This window comes from Melospiza melodia, chromosome 3, assembly GCF_035770615.1.
Source record: "Melospiza melodia melodia isolate bMelMel2 chromosome 3, bMelMel2.pri, whole genome shotgun sequence".
In the NCBI taxonomy this organism is placed as follows: domain Eukaryota; kingdom Metazoa; phylum Chordata; class Aves; order Passeriformes; family Passerellidae; genus Melospiza; species Melospiza melodia.
The window spans coordinates 71009161-71034463 of NC_086196.1; the positions used below are offsets into that span (position 1 = coordinate 71009161).

At 39.4% G+C, this 25303-nt stretch overlaps 1 protein-coding gene and 1 long non-coding RNA gene across 32 annotated transcripts in view; one reads left to right on the forward strand and one right to left on the reverse strand.

Annotated features, from left to right (window-relative positions):
- Positions 1 to 25303, reverse strand: part of ESRRG (estrogen related receptor gamma) — a 390326-nt gene that overhangs the window by 201964 nt on the left and 163059 nt on the right. For 14 of the 31 annotated variants that reach the window (XM_063152197.1, XM_063152186.1, XM_063152188.1 and 11 more), the window contains one exon: positions 24068 to 24221. The exons of 9 other annotated variants lie outside the window; for them this stretch is intronic. In XM_063152197.1, coding sequence (XP_063008267.1) covers positions 24068 to 24102 — 35 coding nt within the window. In that variant the 5' untranslated portion in view covers positions 24103 to 24221. Of the gene's footprint in view, positions 1 to 17076; positions 17126 to 24067; positions 24222 to 25303 lie in introns of those variants that run through there. 8 more of the 31 variants (XM_063152208.1, XM_063152203.1, XM_063152205.1 and 5 more) reach the window with 2 other exon arrangements.
- Positions 10170 to 12180, forward strand: LOC134416784 (uncharacterized). Its single transcript, XR_010027391.1, has 3 exons — positions 10170 to 10323; positions 10764 to 10826; positions 11216 to 12180. It is a non-coding gene; the product is annotated as an uncharacterized LOC134416784 (long non-coding RNA).

The following is a 25303-nucleotide window of genomic DNA, read 5'->3' on the forward strand; positions in this document are numbered from 1 at the left end:
AGTATCATCTGCAAAAAACCATAGAGACAGAAAATTTCAAGAAAAATCATCTCTCTCCCTCCTTGTACAGAGAAAACAAAACCATCTATACATCATCACCAGACCAGCAGTAATCAGACACATTTGTTTTTTAATGGACATTTTTCTTTTAAGAAAGATGTTTATAGATCAGTTAAAATTATGAAAGATGTCTATCAGTTGGAAATGACAAACACATGCAGTACAGTTTCTGCTAATCTGTCTGGAAAGGGAGTGAAAAACAACAGATGTATTTAAATTTGTAGAGGCTTAGACATAATGATTTTTTTGTAGCATCATATAATCGTTTGTCTTTGGAACGCAACAGAAAAAACCTGCAATTCCAGTGTTAAAGGCAGGTCCCACAATACAGAACTGATTTTTGAATCCAGTCTGTCCTACATTTCACATGTACATTTGGGTGATAAAAATCTCATTTATATATCCTGTTCCCCTATTCTTGGTCATCTCTCCATTATAACGTGGCTGCATAAACTAATATACAAAACCCATCTGTAAGACCCATGCCAGGATACACTCTATGGGTCTCAAGAGATCCTTTATTGTTCATGGCTCCTCCTATAGATTTGGAAGTTAAGGTCTTTGTTCTGTTCAGAAGTCTGCTGATTAAATACATTGCTAAAACTACTCTACTTCTATTTTAAGGGAACCCAAGCTCACTAAACCTTGTTTTTTTGCTCCTACCAAGAAGTTGATCGGCAGGTCTTTACCTTTGGAGAAGTGTAGAGGGCAAAACCATGTGCAAGAGCAAACCAGGAAGCATAAAAAAGGCTAATAATTTTCCATTAAAGAGGTGATGACAGCTCTTTAGAACAAGGGCCAGAATACTCTGTAACAGTCATTTATTTAGCTGTAGTGCTAAAATGGCCAAATTCTGCAACAATTTTTTTCCACATTTGGACTGGAATAAAATGCTAAATTATTGCATAGAAATAAGACGGGGAACAAACCTTATCTCCCTAAATGCATCAGGTCATCAATATATAACAACTTAGAGGAAATATCAGCAAAATAAGCAAAAAAAAAAAAAAAAAGAGCTCGCCCTTATCTTCTTTACAGAAGCAGAATTTGCATTACTGCAACAGGAGCACAGGTTTAAATACAATATCCTGAGGGGACTTAAGGTCTTCTTCCTAATGTAGATTACAGTCTAATGCAGAGATCACCTTGTGGGTGCTTTGCTTCTCTTTTAAAGCCACAGATGCCATTTCCCCTCGCTTTCACAATCATTAGGCTGGAGCAGCTACAGCAAGTGCTCATTTGGAAGCACTTTATTAGGAAACCATGTAGGATACTGTTATCTACCATTTCATGCAGCCTAGCAGTGGGAAATGAGCTCTTCCCGCAGCAGGATGCCTACCAGCTACCCTCAGCCCACCCTGCAGAACTTCTCAGATCATATGAGAAAAACTCCTGGACAAGCCAGTGGTTCAAGCTGTCTCTGTACCTTCCAGCTTTCTGGTCTCTCAGGTACATCTACAAACTCATTTTCCAACTCCCATTTTCTCTCTATATTAAAAGGTTCTTTTCCACGTGAGACTAATAGTTTCCTTTGTGTACATGCAGATTATGTGCCCACCACCTTCCCCCCACCAAAACAAAAACACATTGGGGGTTGCAATAAAGGTATATATGCAAGTTAATAAAAGCAGTCAGAGGTGGAAAAACAAGGGACACAATGAAACACTTTCTGACACAGGTGCTTGCCCAGCCAGGAACCCGTTAGCACCTTGTCACAAAAGCCCCTAAGCACACAAAAATATAAATTTGAAAGTCATAAAAACCAATGGACACACACAATTAAGTGACCAATGAAAACCTGTCATCTTCTCTCCCTCTCTGGAATTTAGACAGAAACAACTGGTGGGAAGGAAAAGAAATTTGAAAATACCTCAGCCTGAACTTTTAATGTTTACTGTCAGTAAGGAAAAGCTAAAAAAAAAAAAAAAAAAAAAAACAAAAAAAAAACACCAAAAAACAACAACAACAAAAAAAGTACAAAATGCAGCAAAAGGGTGGGAGAGGGGAGGAGTCGTTTGCAGCAATATCTCCATCAATTTTATGAGACTTACAAAATTTGAAGCCTGGTAGTGACTACTGATTTGGTAGGCTCTAGGGGCAAATATACTGAACATCTCCTTACTTTTCCATACAGAGCAAGTGTCTGACAAAGAACCAGTGTCTCCACTTCCCCTGTCCCAGCCTCCCCCAGTCACTTCACCTGCTGTGGCTACAATTACCATTCTCCAACTGTACCTTGGTTTTCCTGCTCCTTCACTTCAGTCACTGCTCAACAAATCCCAAGTCTCCTACTTTCAAATCCAAAGCTTCACCATGGCATGAAAACTGCTTAGATCTTGGCTGTCAAACTTGACATGCAGTGAGCATAATGCTTTATCTAACTAAAATTCTGTTCTGCTCTGTTTCTTGAGCCAAACGTCCCTGGTCATAGCTCATAGTCTTTGTCTTCAACATCCACTCAAAATCTGTTTAAAACTTGTTTATCCTTTCTAGGATTCTACTAGGAGTCCACCCATTTGTAACTTCATACCATAAGCCTTTAATTATGAAAAAGAAAAAAGCCTGCATGAGAAATCAACACACCCTCTCTTACCAACACACCTCTCCCCACCCTGTTTGTCTTGATTACACATACTTAGGTGGGAAACTGTTAATTACCACCAATTATGGAGCAATTGTCCCTGCTGTACAACCCCACCATATTAAAGATTGCATAAATAGGTAAAATAAGATGGTCCTTGATGTAAAGAGCTTTTGGCAATTTGGTGCTGGAGGACTCTCCAGGTATTTGCTGCCCAAGACACCTCTCTGGAATCCCTTTCCTGTTCACCATACAACAAACAGGGGGAAAACCTCAAGAGTAAACAGGCCTCTAAAAGTAAATGTCAAACACACTTAGAAACACCTTTTGACACTGATTCTGAAATAAAAGGTTGGACCAGCTCAGTGATTTTCATAGGATCCACAGTTTCTCCCCCTACACTGCTCATTGCACAGTCACTGCAGAGCACAAAAAGACTTGGAAAACAGATCTGAGAGACACTTGGAAATCCCTCTGTTTTCAGGGCTTAAGAGAATTAAGGGCCTGACTCTTCCACTAGCACAAATCAGAAATAAATGCAGAGAGTCACCTGACACTCTGCTGCTGTAAAACACGTACGCAGCCGGGATGTTGTGCTTGCTTCAGTGGAATAACTCCAGTGACACGTGCGGATTGACATGCAAATAAACCTCTTGAAATTGCACCAAGAGAGGTGGAGAGAGAAAGACAATCTTGATTAAAATTTTTTGAAGGACACTACTATGAGGTGCTTAGTTATGATCAGCTCAACATAAATTATCATATAACCCATTTTCAATGAGAATGTAATATGAGCTAAATTTTACACTGATTTATAGCTTATGAAAGCTTCACTGAAAACCCTGCTTGTATCACAAGTCTGGGTCAGTGCAGAATTTAAGTTTGTTTTCTTTCATTAAACAGCTACGATTGGACATTAGGAGTGGAAGGTCAAAGAAATAGCAGGAAGAGGACTTTTTAAAAAAAATCATCCCATGTCAGGGAAAGATTAATCCCTTGTGCAAAGTCCTCAACCTGTGTTCAATTCATCCTGAATCGACTACAGTGATGCCATTGTTTCAAAGATGATGATGAAGATTTTGACAAGAAATAATACAAGTTAAGTCCCAAGTCTCTGTCTTATATTCACAGATTCTTGATTCCTCTTTTTAGACAAAAGGCCCCTACCTGCATCAAGTCCCCATTTAATCTGGCAGTCTGCAAAAAGCAGGTGGTGGCCTACCTTAGCAATGAAAAATGCTTTTTTCTCTTCCTTTTCAAACCTGCTTCACAAGTGCTGTGAAATCTCTTGCTAAAACCACGCAGACTCTATCAGAGTCCACATTCTGGTCCCTGTTGCAGTGTACAGCCAGAGAAACAGCAGAAAGTTTGATTTATTTGACTAGTGCAAATGAGATCAGAGTCAAAGCTCAGAGCTGAGACTGTATAACAAGGCCAGCAACTTGCAAAATTGATTATTACAAGGCTGTCCCATACAAAAAAACAGTTGCACGTGGGGATTTGGATATTTGAAGAGATTTGGGGATTTTCTGTATATTTAGGGTTTTTAAAATTATCATTACATGTCATTAATCTGTTCAGACATTATCTCCCTTTAATTTTCCTTGTTGCTTTTAATAGTCTATTTCAGAATATCAGCAAAGTATCTCTCTTCTTTCGTATTAGCTCCGCTCATGCAATCCTTACAGCTCAAAGACTTGTGTGATTAATAGCTCTGCCAGCAATTCCTATTTAAAAACTATTCCTATTTTACCTCTTTTTACCCTGTCCCTGATTTTCCTCAACTGGCTGTGCAGAATACCCACTGCCTGTGCCTTCACGCCACCCAAAAACTTTGCAACTTTATTTCTCACCATTCCTTTTCCATTTGAAGATGGTCCTGTTGAGTTTGACTGGATAGTAGCCAAGCAATTCAAAACCACAATCCTACAAGCAGTTAAGCGCCCACTGTTGATATAAGCCAAAAGTAGTCATTTGGCACCCTTGAATGAGCTCAGCACCTTTGCAGGATGGTATCAATGTGTTTTAGCTTGCTAAGCTACGTTTTGCCCATGCCCCTGTTTCTCTGTCAGAAGTCAGCAATACCTTCTAGTCTTGGATTTCAAGAAAACAGAGAAAGGTATTTAAACAAGATCACACAGGACGTGTCACCGAGCAGGCAGTGCAGGTTCCTTATTGCAAACCTCCCAGGCAAGCACTGGAAGTGTAAGTTGTATTCTCAAAATTATTCTGTCATCCCCTTGACAATTTAATTTTTTTTTTAATACATCTACAGCTTCTAGTCTCTGTTTAGGTAGCCATGTCTTTGTAATATCTCATTCAGGTGCCGCACAGAAAAGTCTAACAAACCTGGGCTGGCAGCCAAGCTGGCCGGTGACTGACGCTCGCTTAACTGAGCAAAGATTTGCTCTGCTCCAAGCAGGAACCTGACTACAGAGGGACCAGCAGTGACAGCAAGGGTGCAGGCTTGCATCCTAACAGCACCAGCCCCAGCTTGTGCTCAGGCGAGTGGAACCAGCACTTAAGCTGAATGCTAAAAGGCTCCAATCTTCTGCTTCTTTCCAATTCACCTCCTGTACAAGCCCAGGACTTTTTAGTAAGAGCAGCACATTAGGGTGGTTACATCGCTAATCTGGGCATAATTTTAAGCTCAGCGAAAGGTGATTTAAATGTTGAAGGAGGAGCAAAGTAAAGGGAGGCACAGGAGAGAGGAGAAGGAGAGGCATGATTTGCTTAGAATATATTTTTAAAAATATATTCTTGCTGGTAAATGATTGAAATAAATCAGTAGTATGAAGTCACTGGTAGCTGGACCTAAAACAGAGTTTATGACCACTTGTTCAGGGGCCAACAAAAAGCATAAGCAAAACTAATAAAAATAGAGCTTCTATGAGCAAATAGAATGTTCAGCTGTTAGAACAAAGTCTTTGATTTAAGTGAAATTACACTTCTCTGAACACAGATTACAGGCAACTTTATCAAAATCTCTGCCCCAGAGGTTTTACTGTCTAACCAGTCAATTACTGGGGCGTGTGTGTGAGGGGGAGTAACAGAAGCAAAGATGTGTAAATGAAGTCTGTATATCCAGACTTACCTAAATTTCCTCGCCTCACTTAAAAAAAATAAAATAATGTCTTCCATGGAGAGCAACTACAGCTTTCATGCAAGCAATTAAATGATTAAGAATTGTCCCCCAATCTCTCTCTTTTTGTTTGTTTTTAATCTACCTTTTTTTTCAAGTGATGAAAGATTTTGTGTAAAGGAGGCAATTGCAAAAGGCTCTGATGGTACAGGTGGACTGCAGAACTGCAGAAGAAAAAGGCAGAGTTGGTCTCATGCACATGATTTCATCAGTACGCACACAGTTTTGGAATCCAGTCTCTGATGCTTTTCAGTCCTTGAAAAGTTGCTAACTATTACCCTGTTTGCTAAACATACTAGCAATGTACTGGTCAAAGAAAACATTTTTACATATCCAGTGACCTGATGTTGGGTTTGACAAGCAAGAACCACTGTACCAAGCTGTGGGCAGCAATGAAGTTAGCTTAGCCTGTGGACCGAGATAACCCCTTAAACTTTTCATCTCTTAAAACTTTGATTTACATTTCAATTAGGTCACAAGCAAAATTCATTTGGTCATGTCAATCTACAGAGGACATAGCTTGATCATAAAAATCATCACAGAGCTAAGTACAATTGGTAATCTCAACAGCGGGCAAAGATGCTCTAAATTAGAACGCATGGGTGGGTTATGCATCCCTACTCTCTGTTTTCAGTAATCCATCCACTATGCATTATTTTTTTCTCCCATATATTATTCTTAAGTAAATATAAAAGCAAAAATAAAAATAGCCCAACTGAGGTATCCCAAGAAATAAAACATTAGTGGGAACAGGCAGCAAAAGCAAGAATAAAAGTAAGAGCTCCTCAAAGAAAGGTCTTTTAGTCCATAAACATAGAATCATAGCATCATTTAGACTGGAAGATCAAGTCCAACCATAAACTCAGCAGTACCAAGTCCACTACTAAGTCATGTCCCTCAGTGCCACAATATAGAGATCTTGTGGCCAGATCTCTGCTCTGTCTTTCAGGAGACACAAAACAGAAGATCACCAAAAACTTTTTGTCATTATTAGCATTGAAATGGCTTTTTTTTCTTCCCCCCTTCCCCTCTCTGGGATTTTTAAAATGTGGATCTTATAATTGAAAGCCAGTGGATTAAGCATAACACATCAAACCGCTGTTAACACCCAGTCTCCCGCAAGGCTGAATCCTAACAACTCTGTTTTCTGCCTACAGTATGTGCAAGCAAGTGGAACCACCACATGCACTGCATGCTAAAGGCCACAGCCTTTGTCTTCTCCAAGTTCTGTCTATTTCAGAGGCTAACATGCTGCAATTAGTCTAATTAATGTGAAACAATGAGCTGTGTTACCACTTATCAAATTGATTGTTCCCCTATCAAAACAAAACAGGCTGGCTTTTTGATGTAATTTCAAGAGATGATTTGAAATGTCATGTTGCTGCAAGCCAATTACCTTATGACTGGAGTCATGGTCAACAGAATACATAATTAGCACGAGTTTGGGAAGGCTGCTTACTGCTAGTATGCTAATTAACTGTCTTTTGTCATAAAACAAAAAGGTTGTAGCTAGGGTTGTGAAATAGGTCTTTTTTATTTACATTTCTTTGTGCTTATCAACGTGAGGCATGACAATGCAAAAGAATGGAAAATTTTAATTCCGCTACTTCAAATTAATAGCGAGCCGCAAGGTCAGGCACAGCGATGGACCGCGAGCAGCGCTCGGCTCTGCAAACCCTGCACAGGACAGGCCAAAATGAGCACCCAGGGAGCCTCACACCAAAGAGCAGCACACCTAGGGGACAACTAACAGGCATGAGATGGGTTCCAGATGCTCCTTTCCATAAAGGAGAAGAGGAGCAGTGACACCCGAGTGTGCTGACTGCCATCCCACCACACCTCTCCAAAAGCGCCCTGCAGAAAGCTGGAAACACTGAGGTATAAACAAGTGACATTATTACTTCTGCTTCAGTGTGGTGCTCCCAGAACGCTTAACAAGGGTGTGCAGGATAGCAAACGAGCCCTGCCTGTAAGTAAAAAGCTTCATAACTCAGCTGTTGCCGCCTCCTCTCTGTCGCCTCATTTGTGTGATAAATTTTGTATTCCTCAGGCATTCGTTAAAGATCTGATCCTGCAAGGCGCTGGGTGCCCTCTATACCTATAGGTTTCAGTGGGGAGCTGAGGAGCTCATTACTTTGCAGGATAAAGATCTACCAGAAAGAATCCAAACTTAAAAGCTGGCTGTCAGCAGCTCCCACTCTGCCCTCCCTCATCCCAGCGGCGCTCCACACGCCGTCACACAAGGGAAGCGGAGGGCAGAAATTAGCTTAGTGAATCATCGCTAATTCCTACCAATTTAAATTCTGGTTTTCTTTTTCCTGCCTATAATTCAGCACTTTATTAAGGTTTTGCTTGGCCTGAGCAAGTCCCGAGAGCAAGGTCTGGAATTGCTGGAAGTTTTAATGATGTTGTTTCACTAGCAGCTGCTGACTTACGAATCCTCCTATTTGTCGTAAAAGCGATTTTGTTTCTCTGTGCATGCTTGGTTTGAACCACTATAGAGATAATTCTCATGCTTCTTGATAGCTCTTAAAAGCAATAGAGATGTGCAAATCACTCTCATATAGAGAGAAGAATTTAAATGTTCAAAACCTAGATCAAAAAGTTGTCAAGCTGGCCTCTTCTGAAGACTTCATTTAAATTCAAACCCAGTCTACATCAGGTTTGCACAAAGAGTTGGAAAGTTTCACGTCCAGAAATCACATAGAGTGGATCACCCTTAAAACTGTGATATGAAATCAGTAGGCATTCCTAAATTATTTTCCTGATTTCTCTTTCAATGGAAGTGAAACTCAAAGTGCATTGAAATAAGGTATGCATGCAGGAAGGCTAAAATTTTATCTCAGATGATGAAACCTATAACGAACAGGAAAACACTAATTTCTTCTGGTGCTGTCATTTACTAGAATCAACATCATCCTTCCTGTCTTTATTCAGCAGAGAAAACAAAGCTAATCCCAATTTCTAAAGAGCTGGCTAATAAAGGAGTCAAGGGATCATTAGTCTAATTAACTCATTCCTGTTTTCAGTTTACATTTCATTATGCTATTACACTCTTTGAAATGTCAATTTTTAAATACCATAGAAAACTGTTTAACATATAGACATTATGTTCAACAAATCTGAGACATATAGAACAGTTACTCAATATTAGGAACTTAATAGTATCCTGATATGCAACTCAGTATCTCCCGGCCAAAGCATTATTCTAAACTTCATTTATTGATACAAAAATCAGGGAAGTATTTCAGTGACACTTGGCCCTTGCTTAATGTCAGTGCTTTTACTACCTGAGTATTTCATAGTTAGGTAGATGTCCTTGCAACCACTTTTGGTAATCAGACCATTTTATTCTGAACAAAAATAAATCAGGATATGAAGCTACAACTTCCTGCCAGGTTTCTTTTTTTTTCTTATTTTTATTGGGTGTCTTTCTATAGCATAACATAATGAGTCACTTACAGCATTTTAAGTCAATTTAAAAATTGATTTAATGAGTCATCAAGTCATTTACTGTCTTTTAAGTCAATTTTTAAATAAACACAACTTCTGTTAAATTGATGGGAAGTTCTATAATCAGCTGTTTGAAAACAATCAGCCTCAGTTAACAGCATGGGCTTCCCTGCGATGCTTGCACAGGCAAGTACAAATTTCATAAAACTATTAAATTAATGACGTAGGTGAAATATTACATAATGATACATGCACACAAAAGCAAATAGGAAGGAAGCAGGCCTGCAAGCACACACACACACACCAGCAGGCATTTGTCTGGCTGTACCTGTGAACATCTCACGTGCCCTGGCTTCCTTCCTACTGGGAGCACACAGCTCCTGCTCAGCATTCAGCACAGTAAACCACCAAATGTATGTAACACTACACACAGCCTGGCCCCACACATCTCCTGGATTGCTCACATGTTTAGATTAGATTCATACCACATTGGACCACAACCTGAAGGATGAAGACATTTTGCCAGTATGCTTCTCCACCCTGAAACATCCACAGGAGTTCGGGATACCCCACCAACTAAAATGGGCACAATTGGCACTGTCTTCTTGGAATCCCCTTTCCTAAATGATCCTTATGTTTGTGAGAGCCTTTTCTGGTGTGTCTGAGATCCATCAAACCCCTTTTTAAAACCTCCTGGTATCACCCAGACCATACGTACAGCAGAAACCTCACTGGGTAATTCCCTGGCAATTTTAATTTCAAAGGTCTGGAATTTTGTCTTCTGAATAGCCTGCCGAGACCTCCACAGCACATATACAACACCCTCAGTTTGTGACAGTGGGCTGATCGAAGTTCAGCTCTTCTGGGCTGCAGAAAGGTGCTACAGAAAGGATAAGGAGTTAGTTTTAATATCCACCTGTTCAGTCTGTTGCAGGAAAAGTTGTTGTTGCTGGCTCCTAGGAAAGAGAATGTGAGACTAGATATGCCACTGGCTGAGGGAAGCCATGCAGATACTCATGGTCACTGGTGTCTGTCCTTGCACTGTGGAAGGAACAATGGTGCAGCTTTACACACAAAGGTTTGGAAGGTATGTCTGGGAATAGGGGTTTGCATTAGAAATCTCTAGCCTGGTGAGACACACAACTGCACCTCCAGATAAGAGAGGATGAAGAGATATTTATCAGAGCTTGAAACTGAGGGGAAACTTGAGCAATGGCAATCACGTGCACCATGGAATCCATGTAATGTGTTTTTGGGTTCACAGGATGGGGACCTCAGATCTGCAGGAAGCAAAGAGTATGTTACCATTCTGCTTTTTGTCACCAGCAATAATACACTTGAGGAAAAAGAAGTGCCTTTGAAAAGATGTAAGGAAGACCATGAGTGCAGTATGTGAATAATTTTAATGGCTTAACAAGGATTAAACTACACCCATTAATTAATGTATTTTGAGAAAGTTAATGAAAAATAGCGTATCTATCTGTCTAAAACATAATACATATATCTTTAATGTCATCTCTGCTTTAGGAGGATTGAATCAGATAGGAACTGTGGCTAACAAGGTACCTGATAATGCTCCTGGAATAAGAGGTGAGCATTAGCTCTCATTAAGTCATGTTCTTAGTGTTATTTGGCACCATGGGCTGCCCCGATGTGATCTAACAGGATGTGGCATGCCAGAATGCATCACAACACGTCTGGAATTGTAAAAGCACACAGACCCTCCGCAACTAAACTGCCCTGCAGCCCCTGGTATGGAGTTCAGCACTCCTGACCAGGCACTGTCTCAGCTTTATCAGCATCTTATACCTCCCACTGCTTGTTCAACGAGTATTTTCTCTCATCTGTTTTCTAAACAGGCCAAAGGAGGTCAATGCACCCAAATTTAAAAAGAAAAGCACAGAACAATGCTTAAAGCTGTAACTTACTGGGATTTTTTATTCTCTTCCCCTCCATGTATTTTTATCACCAAAATCTAGAATTGCTGAGAGAAGACCAAGGCGATTAGGAGATACACACAGTTATGTTAGCAAATCACTTTAAAAAAAAAATAAAATCATTGGCCTTGAAAGAAGCCTGAAACATTAGAGCAGAAGCAAGCACGAAGAAGGAGCTGTGGCATCGTACGCCCCGTCTAACAAGGTATTGAGCACCGAAGCCCAGGGGACTCCTGGCACTCTCGCTGTGAAGATTAGACAAGAGCACTCGCGCAGGACACAGCAGGAATATGAAGGGACATGAAGTGAGCAATCCCAGCAGACAGCCTGTTGAAATGTCAGTCAGGCACTCTGCCTCCACCACCTTTCACAGAGCTAAACATCTCTTTATGTCAGAACAAATTGGGCAATCCTCAAATCTTTTTTTCCTCTCCCCTGACTTCAATGCGGCGCCGAGCGCTGGGAAGGAGCGCGGGAGGGAGCGCGTACAGACAGTTCACTTCAGTTCACATGAAAGCGCCCTGACACGCTACAAGGCTGAATACTGATATTGGCAACTCTTACAATCTTATCAGAGAGGCAGGAGCAGCAGCAGCCGCCGAGCTGCAGACCTTCCCCTTTCCAATTACGCCGGGTGGCTGCTCCTTTCCCAAGCATCCCGCGACGTCCTTTGAAAGCGAACTCCTGGGCTTGATCAAAGGCCACAAAAGCAAACACGGCCTTTCTGTATTTATGGGCATATTTACTTCTGTCATCTTTTTCTTGTTTTCACTCCCACCTTCCCTCACTAGTCCATTAAGGAAGTCTAATTTTAACCAACATCTAACACAGTGCTCAAACGCAGACTGGTGAGTAACCGCAATCTTATTTTAAATTATTTGCTTTCACTTACAAAATTCTCTACAGGGTATTTGGCTGGGGTTTTTGACTAAAAACCATACACAGTAGGTTTTTTTGCAGGAGAACAACAATAAAGAAACCTTCCCATTAGATAGTTCTTGGCATGATTGTATGAAGATACACGAATTAACGTGATTGATTTCTTTTTCATTTGATCCAACACATGAAAACATTACTTTAAAAATAAGCAGCCAATATATATTCTTAAAATAAAAGTATATAAAACCAGAAAACTTAACCCAGCCAAGACATGAAAAATTCTGTGAAACTGCCTCCAAGAACAGCAAGATTAACCTGCTAACTCCACACTTACATTATAAAGATGCTGAAATTATTCTTAAGTACCTGTCTGAGCAAACCCCAAACAACAGACACACACCAAACGCCACAAAAATCCCTCCCCTGAGAAATAAACCCATGGTTTTAAAAAAATGAAAGTGAATATTCAATAGGAAAATATAAATAATTGGCCACTGCCATGCCTGGCCACCTACTCTTTAAATCAGAGGTTTATTGTAAGCATGATCATTTGTGCAGAATGATCAATTTCTAAGACTTAATTCTGACTATCTTCTAAAAGCTGCCTAGCATTTCTAATATTAATTGATTGTTGTTAAAGATCAGATGCATTTCACTACAATTTAAAGTTCCCGTTTATGATTTTCAGGCAGGTAACTGCCTGTGTGTATGGAAGAGACATTACCAGGCCATTTATTGCCCATTATCACCAAGAAAAGAAGCCCATACTGGAACAGTGCAGCATTTCTGGCATTTGTTAAAGGAAGAAAGCTTTATAAGAAAAAAGAAACATCACTGATTTTTACAGGTGTTTAATAAAGATAAGCTGAAAAAGGGGTTCCTATTTTAAGCTTGGTGATAGCTAAAAATGCATTCAAATATGTTCAAAAGTAATCTGAAGTCTCCTAAAAATGGGTGTTTAAAAGTGTTCAAGGAAACAGTAAAAATGCAAATATTTGTCACATTATTGTAGGATATGGGACAAAAATGCTCATAAATTCAAAGAACCCTGCTGAGGCAAACTGCATTTCATTTAAATATGACATTATTTGGGAGTCATTAAAACAAAAATAATGTTTATCGGTTGCATTGTAAAGGTTACTGTGAGAAAACAGTCAAAGTTTGCCTGAACTCAAATGAGTGCTGAAAAGGACTGTGAGCATAACACCCTTAATTTCAATTGTTGTACTTGTGCCATGGGAAATAAAAACACTAAATGTAATTGATGAGTCAATACTACAATAAAAAATAATGAGGATGTATCAGTATTTTCAAGACTCTTGGTCTGATAGTCTTATGTACTTCATACACATTACAATGAGACAAATTAAAAAAGAAAAAATAAAAAGGGTGCCAATAGTGACTGCTGACTTTTCACTCAGAAATGTGTTAAATCCCAAGAAGAAAGTATACAGTGCCTTGTGATCGCTACAAAACACATATAACAGCCACCATCCCTCTGTTCAAAGATTTTTCATGATTTTTCATTAACAAACCCAGGTAATGGGACACTTGGGCAACACAGGAGTAGGCTAATATGCTGGGGTTAATATTAAGAGCCTAAATCTCATTATTAAAAGCATCCAACCTTGCTGAAGAGAGATGGCTTCTAGCTGTAGTCATGAAGAGCCTTCTGCAACCCAAGTTAAAAATCTTCTGTTTACATGGACTTGCACAAGCCTGTCTATACCCCTAAAAAACATCATGAAATAATGCTAAAGGACCCCCCAAAACCCTAGGGTTGCCATTTTGAACTTTAAATCTTTCCCTGCAGTCATTCTGAACCATTAATTGCTGGTTATTTGTACATGGAAATCAAGATGTAGATGCACACAGACCCCTTGATTACACAGACATTTAGTCGGTGGCTTTACTACTGTGAGTAGTTTTTGGTGAAGCAATCAAATTAAGCATCCCATTAAATATGTGATGTAGGTAAATCAGGTCTCAAAATTTGATCCATCTTGCATCTCCATCTCTTAGACTTGATTGTATTTGTGAAAATCAATCATGCACTTGCCTTAGTCCTGCCTTAATTCTGCCAATGAATTTAAACACACCACATACAGCACTATTATGTGGTTTAAATTCAGCTATGAACACCCATTATGGTGGTGAGTTAAAATAATTCTGCACTGCACCCCTCTAAGGAGGGGCTTGCTTGGGCTGCCCATGAACTGGTCTCACTTCCAACCCATTTTTTGTGTTTCTTTCCAATATGTCCTGAGCCACACGGCCTGAGGGGACAGGGAGAAGTGCAGGGATGTTACTCTGCCTCTCAGTGCTGCTCAAACGCTGCAGCTAAGCAGAGGCTTATTTACAGTGCAACAGCCTATACCTAACACAGTTTCCTGAAGCTATTAAAAGTGGACACACAATAACTGCAAGCAGAATTTGGCTTATTGTCTCCACAGATCTGTGCTAATATACCAGTGTCTCAAGACATCACTTCATTTTCATAACAAGGAGGAGATTTAATTTCTGCGGATTTCTATAAAAAGCAATTTGGAAACTTCTCAACAACGATATTGCTTCCCATAAATGCCAAATTGGTAAAAACATCATAAGAGGAAAACACAGCACACTGACAATATAATTTTTTCCAACTTAAGTACCAGCATTATTCAAAGACATTATACTGCTAAGTATCCAAATAATTCATTCATTTTAAGGATCGAAAGCATAATATTATTTTGTTAAATTAAACTCTTGCTTTCCAAATCCCTCTTTTCCACTTAAACTGAGGGAATAAAGGCAACTGAAAACACATCAGCATGCAAGGCTTTTCAGTTTTCAGGGGCTGTTCTGGTTGGGGTGTGCACTTCCCTTTTTGCTGATTACCAAAACCCAAAAGTAACTGCAATAACAATTGTAAATCCCTGCTTTGGATGATAAAAAGAACCTCAAGCATCATCATCTCATTCCCACCTTCTACTACTTGCAGGAAGGAGGAGGTTGGTGAGGGAAACCATCATTCACCTCTAACTTATTGATACTGCTGTAATACAGTCTCTCCAGCTAAAAAGGAATTGTAACAAGTCAAAGTGACATTTTAAAATTATATCAAAAATCAAAATTTCTGACTGTGGTAGCTTGGGGTGGGGGGCAGAGGGTAGGTAGCCTGGTTTTAAGCATAACCTATTAACTGAAGAATGTCAGGACTTTGTGGTCATTTAACACTCCCTATAAATGAAGACTTGATAACCATTATTGATCTCAGTTTTCCTGGAAGAGGATCTCTGGGCTCAGCCGTGAACAGTTTTGCTTCTCTTAGTTCATAAATACAAGAATAGGGCTATTGCTCAAATGCCACCCTAACTGCTGAAAATGAAATAAAAGTAAATTTCAGTGCAGTGTGGAAAGCAATACAGGTGTATTTCCACAGGGTTTTTCGGAGTAGGTAGCCCAAGGTTAATATAATCTCAAATTTTCTTATGGGAAATACAGAATTGCCACAGCTGACCCCTGGCATCATTTAAAAATATTTTCTTTGTGAAAGCTTACTCAAACCATAGAAGTATATAAGTTACTATTCTTATTTATTTATTGATTTTCCTTGTGCTACCATGGAACTGGAATACTTCTGCACATTAATGAATTCAGCCTAACAACACGTAAGATGGGACTTTGAGCAGTTCTGCTGCCCAGGCAAGAAGCTGAGCCAGGGAATAGGAAGTGCTGGGTTGTTGTACCTGCAACAAGAAACAGCTGGGAATGCCCATTGTCTCTCGTGTCTTATTGTTTTGTCGTTCGAGGCTTTTCCCCATTTTCCTTCTTCCTAGCTACTTCTCCTGAAAACTCTGCTATAGGCTCATCAAATTAAAAGCTGATGTCTAAAACTTTCCATGGAATTGCCAGAAGCACCTCCATCACTGAAAATATATTATCACAGGATTTAAGCAGAGAAAATTAATCCTCTCCCTGTTTCCACTTTCCCTTTCCCAAAATGAGAAAAACCATCTCTCCATCTCCAGACCCCCAGGTCAGATTAAACCCTGATGTCAAAGGAGAGACCTAGAAAGAGGTGCACATCCCTTCCAATGAGGATTTAAGGAGAAGCTGCATGAGTAGATGAACTGTTGAACTCAGTCCTCTGTCTTAAAAATACATTTCATTGGGATTGTTAACGCATGATATAAGTACCCAAAAGATGCAAGAGAATTCTGAAATATGAATTAAGGACGTATTGCCATCTCCAGCAAAATAATAAAAGTACAGAGATTAAGAGGCAAGCATATCTTTTTGATTTGTAGAATAGGTTTATAGGTCTTCTAATAACAACTTTTACTCAAACCTTACATAAATAGGCTTATATGATACAAATATTATGTGGGCTATGTGGAAACTACAAGGTCCCTAATCATGTTTAGGGATTACTTGACAGAACAGAGACATTTCATTCCTATTGGACCTAGGGATTACAGCAAAGAAACATCTAATATTCCATTTTTTAATTTCATGCATTTTTTATTTACTTTTAATGATGCTGTATATATTCATCATCCTGAAATATTAAAACAGTATGAAAAAAGTAATAAATTGGTGGAAAATTTAGGGAATGGGAATGCAACAGCACGCAAATCATACACTATCAAGTGCTTGATACACATTTAAAATTACTGTCTAGTACAGCAAAGCCAAATTCCTGGCAGATTTCTGAAGCACAAAGTCACAATAAGAAGATCAGCAGAACAGACTGAAATAATAGAATATTCATCCCCCTAATCCATATGCAATTCTTTAGGGCTTTTTTTTAACAATGCATATGAGGTCTGACTGTATTCAGGATTTAAATAAGTTGTCTCTCTCTCTCTCTCTCACACACACACACACTCCCTGTATATTTATAAAAAAAAAGTATATACAGTTATCATTTCTGCTCTACTGCACCCACATTGACAAGGTTAGCACATCTCCTCACACCTCATATGAAACAATAGCATTTTAAACAACAAAAGTGTTAAAAGAAATACATTTATTCATACCATTGAAACCTCCTGCAACAGCTGTGTTGAAAGGAAGGAGTCCAGTTGCCTGGAAAAGGGATTTTTTTTTTTGTTTAGTATTTTTAACTCTTTCCTACATGACTCTGAATAATTACTGGTTAATTTAAAGCAATATTACATGTAGTTCCTGGCAATAAAAATTTGAAATCAGTATTAATTCTTTGAGATCATGCCTTCCCCTCCAGACAGATGCAATTTTAAATCTGGTATTGTATAAAGGGACAGAGATCTAGAGACAAGTAAATCATCACTCTAAGGACAGATGCTGATGATAAGGATGGTCCATGCACAAAACGTGCTTGAGGACAGGAGAGGTGGAAGTGGAGTATAAAACTTCCATTGCCATGCTTGGGATTACCAAATTACTTTCAACCAGTGCAAAGGCACAACTGAGCCATGGATGTTCCTCCAAACAGGAGAGTATGAAGAAATTCATCCCCTGTCATACAGAAATGCAAAGTCTGATCCTTAGACCAAGCAGGTTTTGCATAGGTTTAAGTCCCTGATTAGGCTGTGAAATATCCCCACCCCACACTCACAGTACAAGTGACATAAAATGAAGATATAAATGAATGATATGAAGATATACAATGAATGTACCCAAACAGAAGACATTTGCACCAGTAATGTATGTGTGGACTTGCTAAATAAAGGTGCTCACATGTGATAATTATGATGGCCACATGCAGAAAGCAGCTTTCACAACCACCAGGACAGCTCTTGTCACAGCTCTGTTAGTGAGGCGAAGGAGGACAGGTGATGGTACATGAAAAGCCATCTGCTAAGTGAGAAAGAGCAGCCACATCCTGTCGAAACCTGAATACCCAAATGTAGCCACAGGCTATTTGTAGTAACAGGTCTCATGAGAAATGGCCTGGGGTGGAGATTGCTGCCCAGCATTTTCCAGGACTTTGGGTTCCTACCTGGTGTGGGCCATGCTGGTCCAACCCTCTTAAAATCATGCTTGTGTGTTATTAGCCAAACTGTGATATCAGTTGACATTGCTATTCACATTGCAAGGTTACTTTTAATTCAACACAGGCTAAACAAGAAATGTAAAAACATATTCAATGAAAGATTTTCTTTTTGCTGAGGAATCTGCTTACCTGCCCTTACTATGACACCTATCTACATTGACACAGACTCCAAACTTGCTGGTGCTTATTGTTTACAGGTATCTAATTATTACTGATATACTGGGGGGGGGGGGGGAAACCCTAAGCATACTGCAATCAGCAGAAGGTAAACCTACAACAGGGCTAGAATACACCCATCCTATGTGCATGTTTTGCAGGTAAGTAAGCAAAAGAAGAACCACTCTTAGAAATTATTTGATCTGTCCTAATGAGAAAAGTGTGAAGTTGTGCAAGGAAATAAAAGACAAATGAACATAAAACTTCTGCTAGAAAATATAACCAAGATCTATGTTAGCAAACAGGATCTAAGAGTGCACAGTGAAGTTAGGAGAGAAAGCCTGATGGACGCCCTGCAGAGCTGCACTGGACCGAATCTGGAAAGCACAGGTGGCAGCAGCTCCCATGCAAATGCGCCACGTTTCTGTAAAACAGGGCAATTAAGTACAAAGTACCTCCTCCTTTTGGGGGGAGAGTAAAAAAAGGCCACACAAGGAAGCTGGCATTTATTGAAGAGGAATACAGATCACCCAGTGAAAATTAGGGTATGCCTGAAATACATGAGTGCTACTCTCCCTTTATTTTACAGGACATAACTGAGCTCTATATGAGTTTCTATTTTAGTGAAGACAACAACAGTTTGTGTGACAGGGAAGGCTAGAAAAGAGCAGTACAGCTTTTGCCCAAATTCTATACTTTGTTCCAAAGCAGAGAGCTATTAAACCTTTTCTGCAAGAGTTTGTAAATACAGTAAACACTTTTTAACGTGCACAAAGAATATTTTGCTTCCTTGTACAGATTCAGAGAAGTCGATCAGCCACATTCTTTAGAAAGCTTCTAAGCAAGCAATGCAGGACATATATTTGGAATATGAAAGTTTAATCCTACTCATTAAAACATGCCAAAGTTATAATTAATTGAGAATGAAGTCAATAATGAGAACATCCTTCAATGTAATGATGTTGGTACTATCAGCTTGTAATATGGGAATATGCTGTAGAAAGTGAAACATAATATGGAAAAATTACAAGTCAGTTTAAAAAAGAACAGCCTGAAAGTTTTGCCTTGAGTAGAATCTTTAAAACACACATTTTAAATCCTCAGAAGTTACATTTTTCCAGTCTTCAAATGAGATAATACATTATGTTGTTTTCCTGTGATGAGGAATAATTCAAGGTCTTACATTGTCTGATTAATCTCTCAACCAATATTTAGAAAAGGTTTCTCTTTGAGCTAATCAAACTTGACAAAAGCAATCTTCAAACTATGCCACATTCACTGATATGTAAGATATCTCAAACTTGTGTTTTATTAAATGCAGTTTAAATTAGCAACAGCTCTAAATTGACCTGCTTATGACACCACCTTAATCTCGCCAAGAGGACGTAAGGTAGGCAAAAAGACTGCACATGCAGATTAAAATTATTAGGACAAGCTGGTTGTTACTTTTTTTTTTAAAGAAGGATGCAGTTTTAGTTTTAAGATTGCACTCTCTATTGCTCACACTACATTGCATTTTGGGGGATAGCTGCTGATGGCATTCAGTTTGCTTTTTCTGGAGATACCTGCCCTGATCTTACTGCACAAGGTCTCCCCAGTGATCCCTCCAAATAATGCTCATTTCTTCATCCACAGAAAGAGGCTAAATTTTAATATACAATCTTATGACATGCTTTGGCTTTCAGTATCAAACAGTATCATTAGGTTAAAGGACACCACTCCAGAAAAGCAATGTTTTGAGGGGAACAACAGTAAGGAAGCACTACAGCACTGCAGGTAGGGATCACTGTGGGGAAGCACATAAACACCATCCCAGCCTTCATGTTCACCAGAGTGTTGGTAGTTTTCTTTCTTTCTGTGAGTGGCCATATGTGTGCAAACAGGATTTTCCCATGGTTTGAGAATGTGTTTAAATTTGGTTGCCTGACTCTGAGCACTAAAAGAGATTCCTGAGTTAGCACAGCTGAGCAGGAGGAGGAAAAGCTGTGGGAGAGATGTAAGTATTAATTCCCTACTGCAAATGTTCCAAGAGGAAATCAGGCCTCCAGCTCATTCTTCCTCTCAAGTCACACTTAAGTTCTGGATAAATAAGTTTCTGAGCTACTGACTGCCCTCTATTTCCTCCTCATCGTTGTGTGCAACCAAGAAACTGCATTTCTGGCAATGTCTATGATAAAATAACACAATGCTCCATTAACAAAGCCTCACGTGTTTTAGAAGTTGCTAATGCAAATCTTTTTGGGACTCAAGGAAGGATATTCAAATATTGGGTAACATACTCTGACTGGGAAGACTATCAATAGAGTTTCTCAATTTGTTTATATAAATGGGCCAACACTTTTAAAAGCACTTCAGAGCACTTAACTACAGCAAACAAGCACTTGAACTTTAAATATCTAGCAGGAGAAGTCATTGACAAGTATGACTTGACTTAGTAAATTCTAATATCTTTGCAACCTTTCATTCATACAATCTCTTCATGAAGAGAAGCACCAGGCTCCCATCTCAGCTCCAGCTCTGCTCTAAGATACAGAATGAGTGGGGTGAGGAACAGCCTAGTCCCCTTTTAGTTCTTTTTGTTAAAGCCAACAGCTTTGCTTCTTCCTACACAGGGATCCTGGGTCCATAATGGTCTTTATAAAGCAACTTCCTGATTTTGAAAACTTATTTTCTCTCTTGTTTGACACTTAAAGTAGGATTACTTCATCTTATAAACTTTGTTTTCCCTGATATCCATAGTACCTAAGCCTTATTTTGGGAATATAACATTTACCAAGCACCATCCTACTAATTCCCAAAAGGTCTGGGGATAACTTTCTATACTCAGGACTAGGGTGCCTTTGGTAAGTGGTCTCATCATGGTACCACTGTCACATGCATTTTTTATATATTCATATTAATAACACAGCTCTTCCTAGCCACTGCATTATACACAGCCACAGAGGTCATTTCCTGACCAAATCAGTGTGATCTGATTCACACACACTTCCCTGCTGACAAACCAGCACCCAAGTGAGTAAGACAAAAGATTATTCTGGAGTTTTGGATGGTTTGGAGTTTTTTTTAAACTGATGTCTAGCTCAAGTACTAAATTTGCCCCTATAAACAAGAAGGTGGTGTTTAAAATAAGTATTTCTGATCCATAGCAGGTAAATCTCATTCCCTAAATTCCTGCAACATATCTTGATTCCTCTCATAATGTGGCAAAAAAGAGGGGGCAGAAAAATCCCTTTATTTTAACCCGGTCTTCACCATCTTAGAAAAAGGAAATAAAGTATTTTTAAGCTATATTCTGTAGCTCAATGGCCACATTGGAATTTTAGGTTGCTAGTTTTAGGGGACATGCAGCATGTTCTGGAACTGGCTGCTTGGGATTTGCGCTGATTAGTCTGGTTATAAAAATTCTTGAAACAGTGTTTTGGTAGGAAAAAACCCTACAGTTGATACAGCTGAAAATATGAAATACTCAGTGCTAAAAGCTCAGACAATGCATAGTTCCTAAAAGAAACAGCTTTGAAAACTATTTGAAATACCATGCAAGTCATAATTGGGTTTTAATGCATAAAACGGCTCAGTAATTTAAATGTTTGGAAAAGAAAACAGTCTTTGCTAGAGTTTATGAAGTGATAAGTCTATTTCTTGGAATGATTAACTATGCAACCTGATTTTGAACACAAGCATGTCCTAGCATATGCTCCCCACAGCTGACACCATGAGAGCATGCAGTTTTACCAAATTAATATTCCAATTCTGATATTAGAATCCCATTCCTCACCTCCCTGCCTTGAGTAAGTGCCTTGGTTTCTACAGAAGTTGTTTTACTTCCTATTCTCAAACAAGTGAAATCAGGATTAAGATCTGCTCCTCATGCATTTGGTTCTACTGAGTGACAAATTAGAGTTGTATGTTCAGGATGGACATACATAGATACAAATGTAGCATGACATTTCCACTAGAAACTTTTAAAAAAACCCCCCAAAATAACCCCAAACCCAGAAAATGAATGACATTCAAGGATAATATAATACTCATTCACTCATAGAAAATTTTTAGTAGCAAATGCATATTAGAAAAATAGATGAAGTACAGCCAGGACAGCATAAAGAATGCTTTTGGGGAAGAATGCCCCAAATAATGTCCCATTTTAGAACAGTGATAAAACAAGACTATGACAAAAGAAAATAGAATTCAGTTTTGAACTCACTGCAAATAAGTAACAAGATCTAATAATTTAGAAAGTCCTTAAAGAGCCCATGGCTTTGGCAGAAATTAATCAAATGGTGAGGTGAAATTAAAGAATGGAAGAATAAACTTAGGCAAGATGACCTGAGAGAGAAAAAGAGACAAAAACAGTGAAAAGAAACAGACCCAGGGAAAGTACTATTTCACTCTAATAATAGATTCATCAACAGAATATCTATATGCACTAACACCTAATTTGAGCATCCTGAATTCTGGTCCTGATTTCCCGAGATGGCAACTACAATATTAAAAAAAATACTTAAATTGCTCATTACTAGAAATAGATTGATTTGCACGAGAAAAATGCCGAGTTAAGATTCCCATTTCATTTACTTATTTATATTAAGATCCTAAAATAAAGTCTGAAAGAAAGTCGTAACTCCCAGGCTAACACTTCCCTCCTGTTGGTGACAGCATCATTGCCCCTGGGACCTGGGAAATGCCATATATGGTGGCCACAGGGAACAGAATGCATGTGTGAGCCATGAAAACCTGAACAAGGGCTCAGGAGATGAGTGTGACAACTTGCAATCCTATCTGGTATTCAAAGACAAACAAACAGAGAAACATCCAAGCTGGAAACACCATCAACAGCAAAAGGCCAGACTTTACTTTGCCACCTGAGCAAAAGCCATGGACATGCTCAACTCTTCTACTTCACTGTAGCTTTTATTCCTTCAGTAAAACTTGCAGGTGCACACAGCTACTTTATTTTTAAGTATATACATGTAAAATTGACTAAAGACACATGAGTTTACCCTGCTGCAGAAGCCAATTGCCACAGTAATCCAATATGGTGCATGTTGGACACCTGATGATGGCTGATATTCTGCAGTCAGCACATTTCAAATTGCTTACTGGTTTTGGGTTTTAAGTTGCTCACCAAAGACTAACTTTAGTTATATTTGGGTTGGGTTTTTGGGGGGATGGTGGGAGAGAGGGGAGTGGATGGTATTAAATTTAATAGAAACAAATCACCAAGGTATTACAAAAACAACAGTTAATTTACCTGCTGCTCTAGAGAATAGCTTGGGAATATAAATTTTAGCTTTCCCATACCTACAGCTCCAAGCTAAACATTAGGTTGTCTGAATTGTCTTCATTCCCTGAACACTACATGTGAGAACTTAATTTTGTGTTCTAGCATTTTAAGTAGAGTAGCTTATATAGTTAGGAGCCACCTTAAAGCTCCTCAGAACTATTCTGAAGTAGAAGACAGCCCTTCATTTTGAAGGTAAGAGTCTGTCAGCTTCTAGGGCCTTCAGCCACTAACCCTTCTCTCATCCATAAGTGTCTAACACATTCCCCTCTTAAACTCACTGAACACTTACAGCAGCCAAGACACATTTTTAAACATCACTAAAACACCGTCTCTGACGACCCTGGGACTGCACAAAGTTCAAGAGCAGGAGCAGAATTTGAAAGGTTGGTTTAGAGATTCAGCCTGAGCCCTCGGTGCACGCGAAGGGACACACTCCAGGAGGCAAACACCCCTCCCACAGCTGGCTGTGGCCTCCCACCCCCCGGCAGCTGCGACGTGCTCGTCCCACCAGACAAATGGGAGGAGAGGGAGCGAACCCCCTGCATGGACTCACCATCCTTTTCTAGTCACATTCACTACGCATTGCATTAGAAAATCGTAACGGTGTTAAAATATTTTGGCAGGATTTGTTATGGCCAGATCACTCACTTCCTTTGGGACACACAAAGCCTCCTCTGGCAATGAAACAGCCCAAATGTCAGCAAATCCTATAGAACAGAAAAGGGTCTGTCAATGTAAAGCCTAAATGAATCTCCAGTTAAGCAAAACAAAACAAAACTGTATAACATAAAAATGCACATACAGAAAAAAGAAACAACCTAGAAATATGCACTTTGTATTAAGGTTTCTTTTTTTTTTTCCCCCCACCCTCCAGAAACTTTTGAACAGCATTACAATGAATTCATCACAAGGTGCTATTAGAGCACAAGCTCCCTCCAAGTGTTACCAATTCACGGACAGATTAGAGGGCACATTAATAACATAGTTAATATGAAGTGTTTAGAGCCTTTACGTCGGTGACAAATACGACTCAGCCAAATTTCCTGACCATTGAGGCCACGGAGGAACAATTTGGTAGATTTCATCAACAGTTCTAATTATGTTCCTGTCAAGTCGAGAACAAAGTAATCCATAACTGGGGGGCTGCTCGGAGACAGTGCCACGTGAGAGTAATTTATGCCCAGGGCCCTCGCTGTAGTTAGTGTGCACAATGCTTGACTAACAAGTGGGTTCAAAAAAAGGAATTTATTAGGGAAAACACAGCCCTCCAGCCCTGAGCAGCTCATCAGGTGCAGGCTTAGCAGGAGTTATGAGGCAAAGTCTTCTTGTTTATGAAAGCATCTAAAGTCCAGACTGGCCTCAGCAGGTTTAAACCACAGGATTTTAATCCAAGGCTTCTGCTGGAGCTAGGCAAGCCCACTGCCAAGGCCAGGGTGCAGCCCAGCCCCCTTTAAAATCATCTCAGTCCTTGGGACAGTGGCAGTACCACCTCAGAGGCCAAGTGGTACCAATGCCCTTTTGCAATCCTATAAATAGCCCACTAATGAAAGATGCAAAGGCATTATTAGTAACAGTAAACTAAAATGTCACAATACACAATGTGTTTCTTACCACAGCCCAACTGGGAAACAGGCTGAGAAAGGGAAAGGGAGGGGAGGAAGGTAAATGGGGAGAAGCTGTCATGTAATTTTGAGTCATTTTCCACTGTGATCTATATTGGGATACGGCTTCTATCCTTTCAAACAGGATCATTTTATACATGACACTCTTGCTGCATTTCACAAAAAGG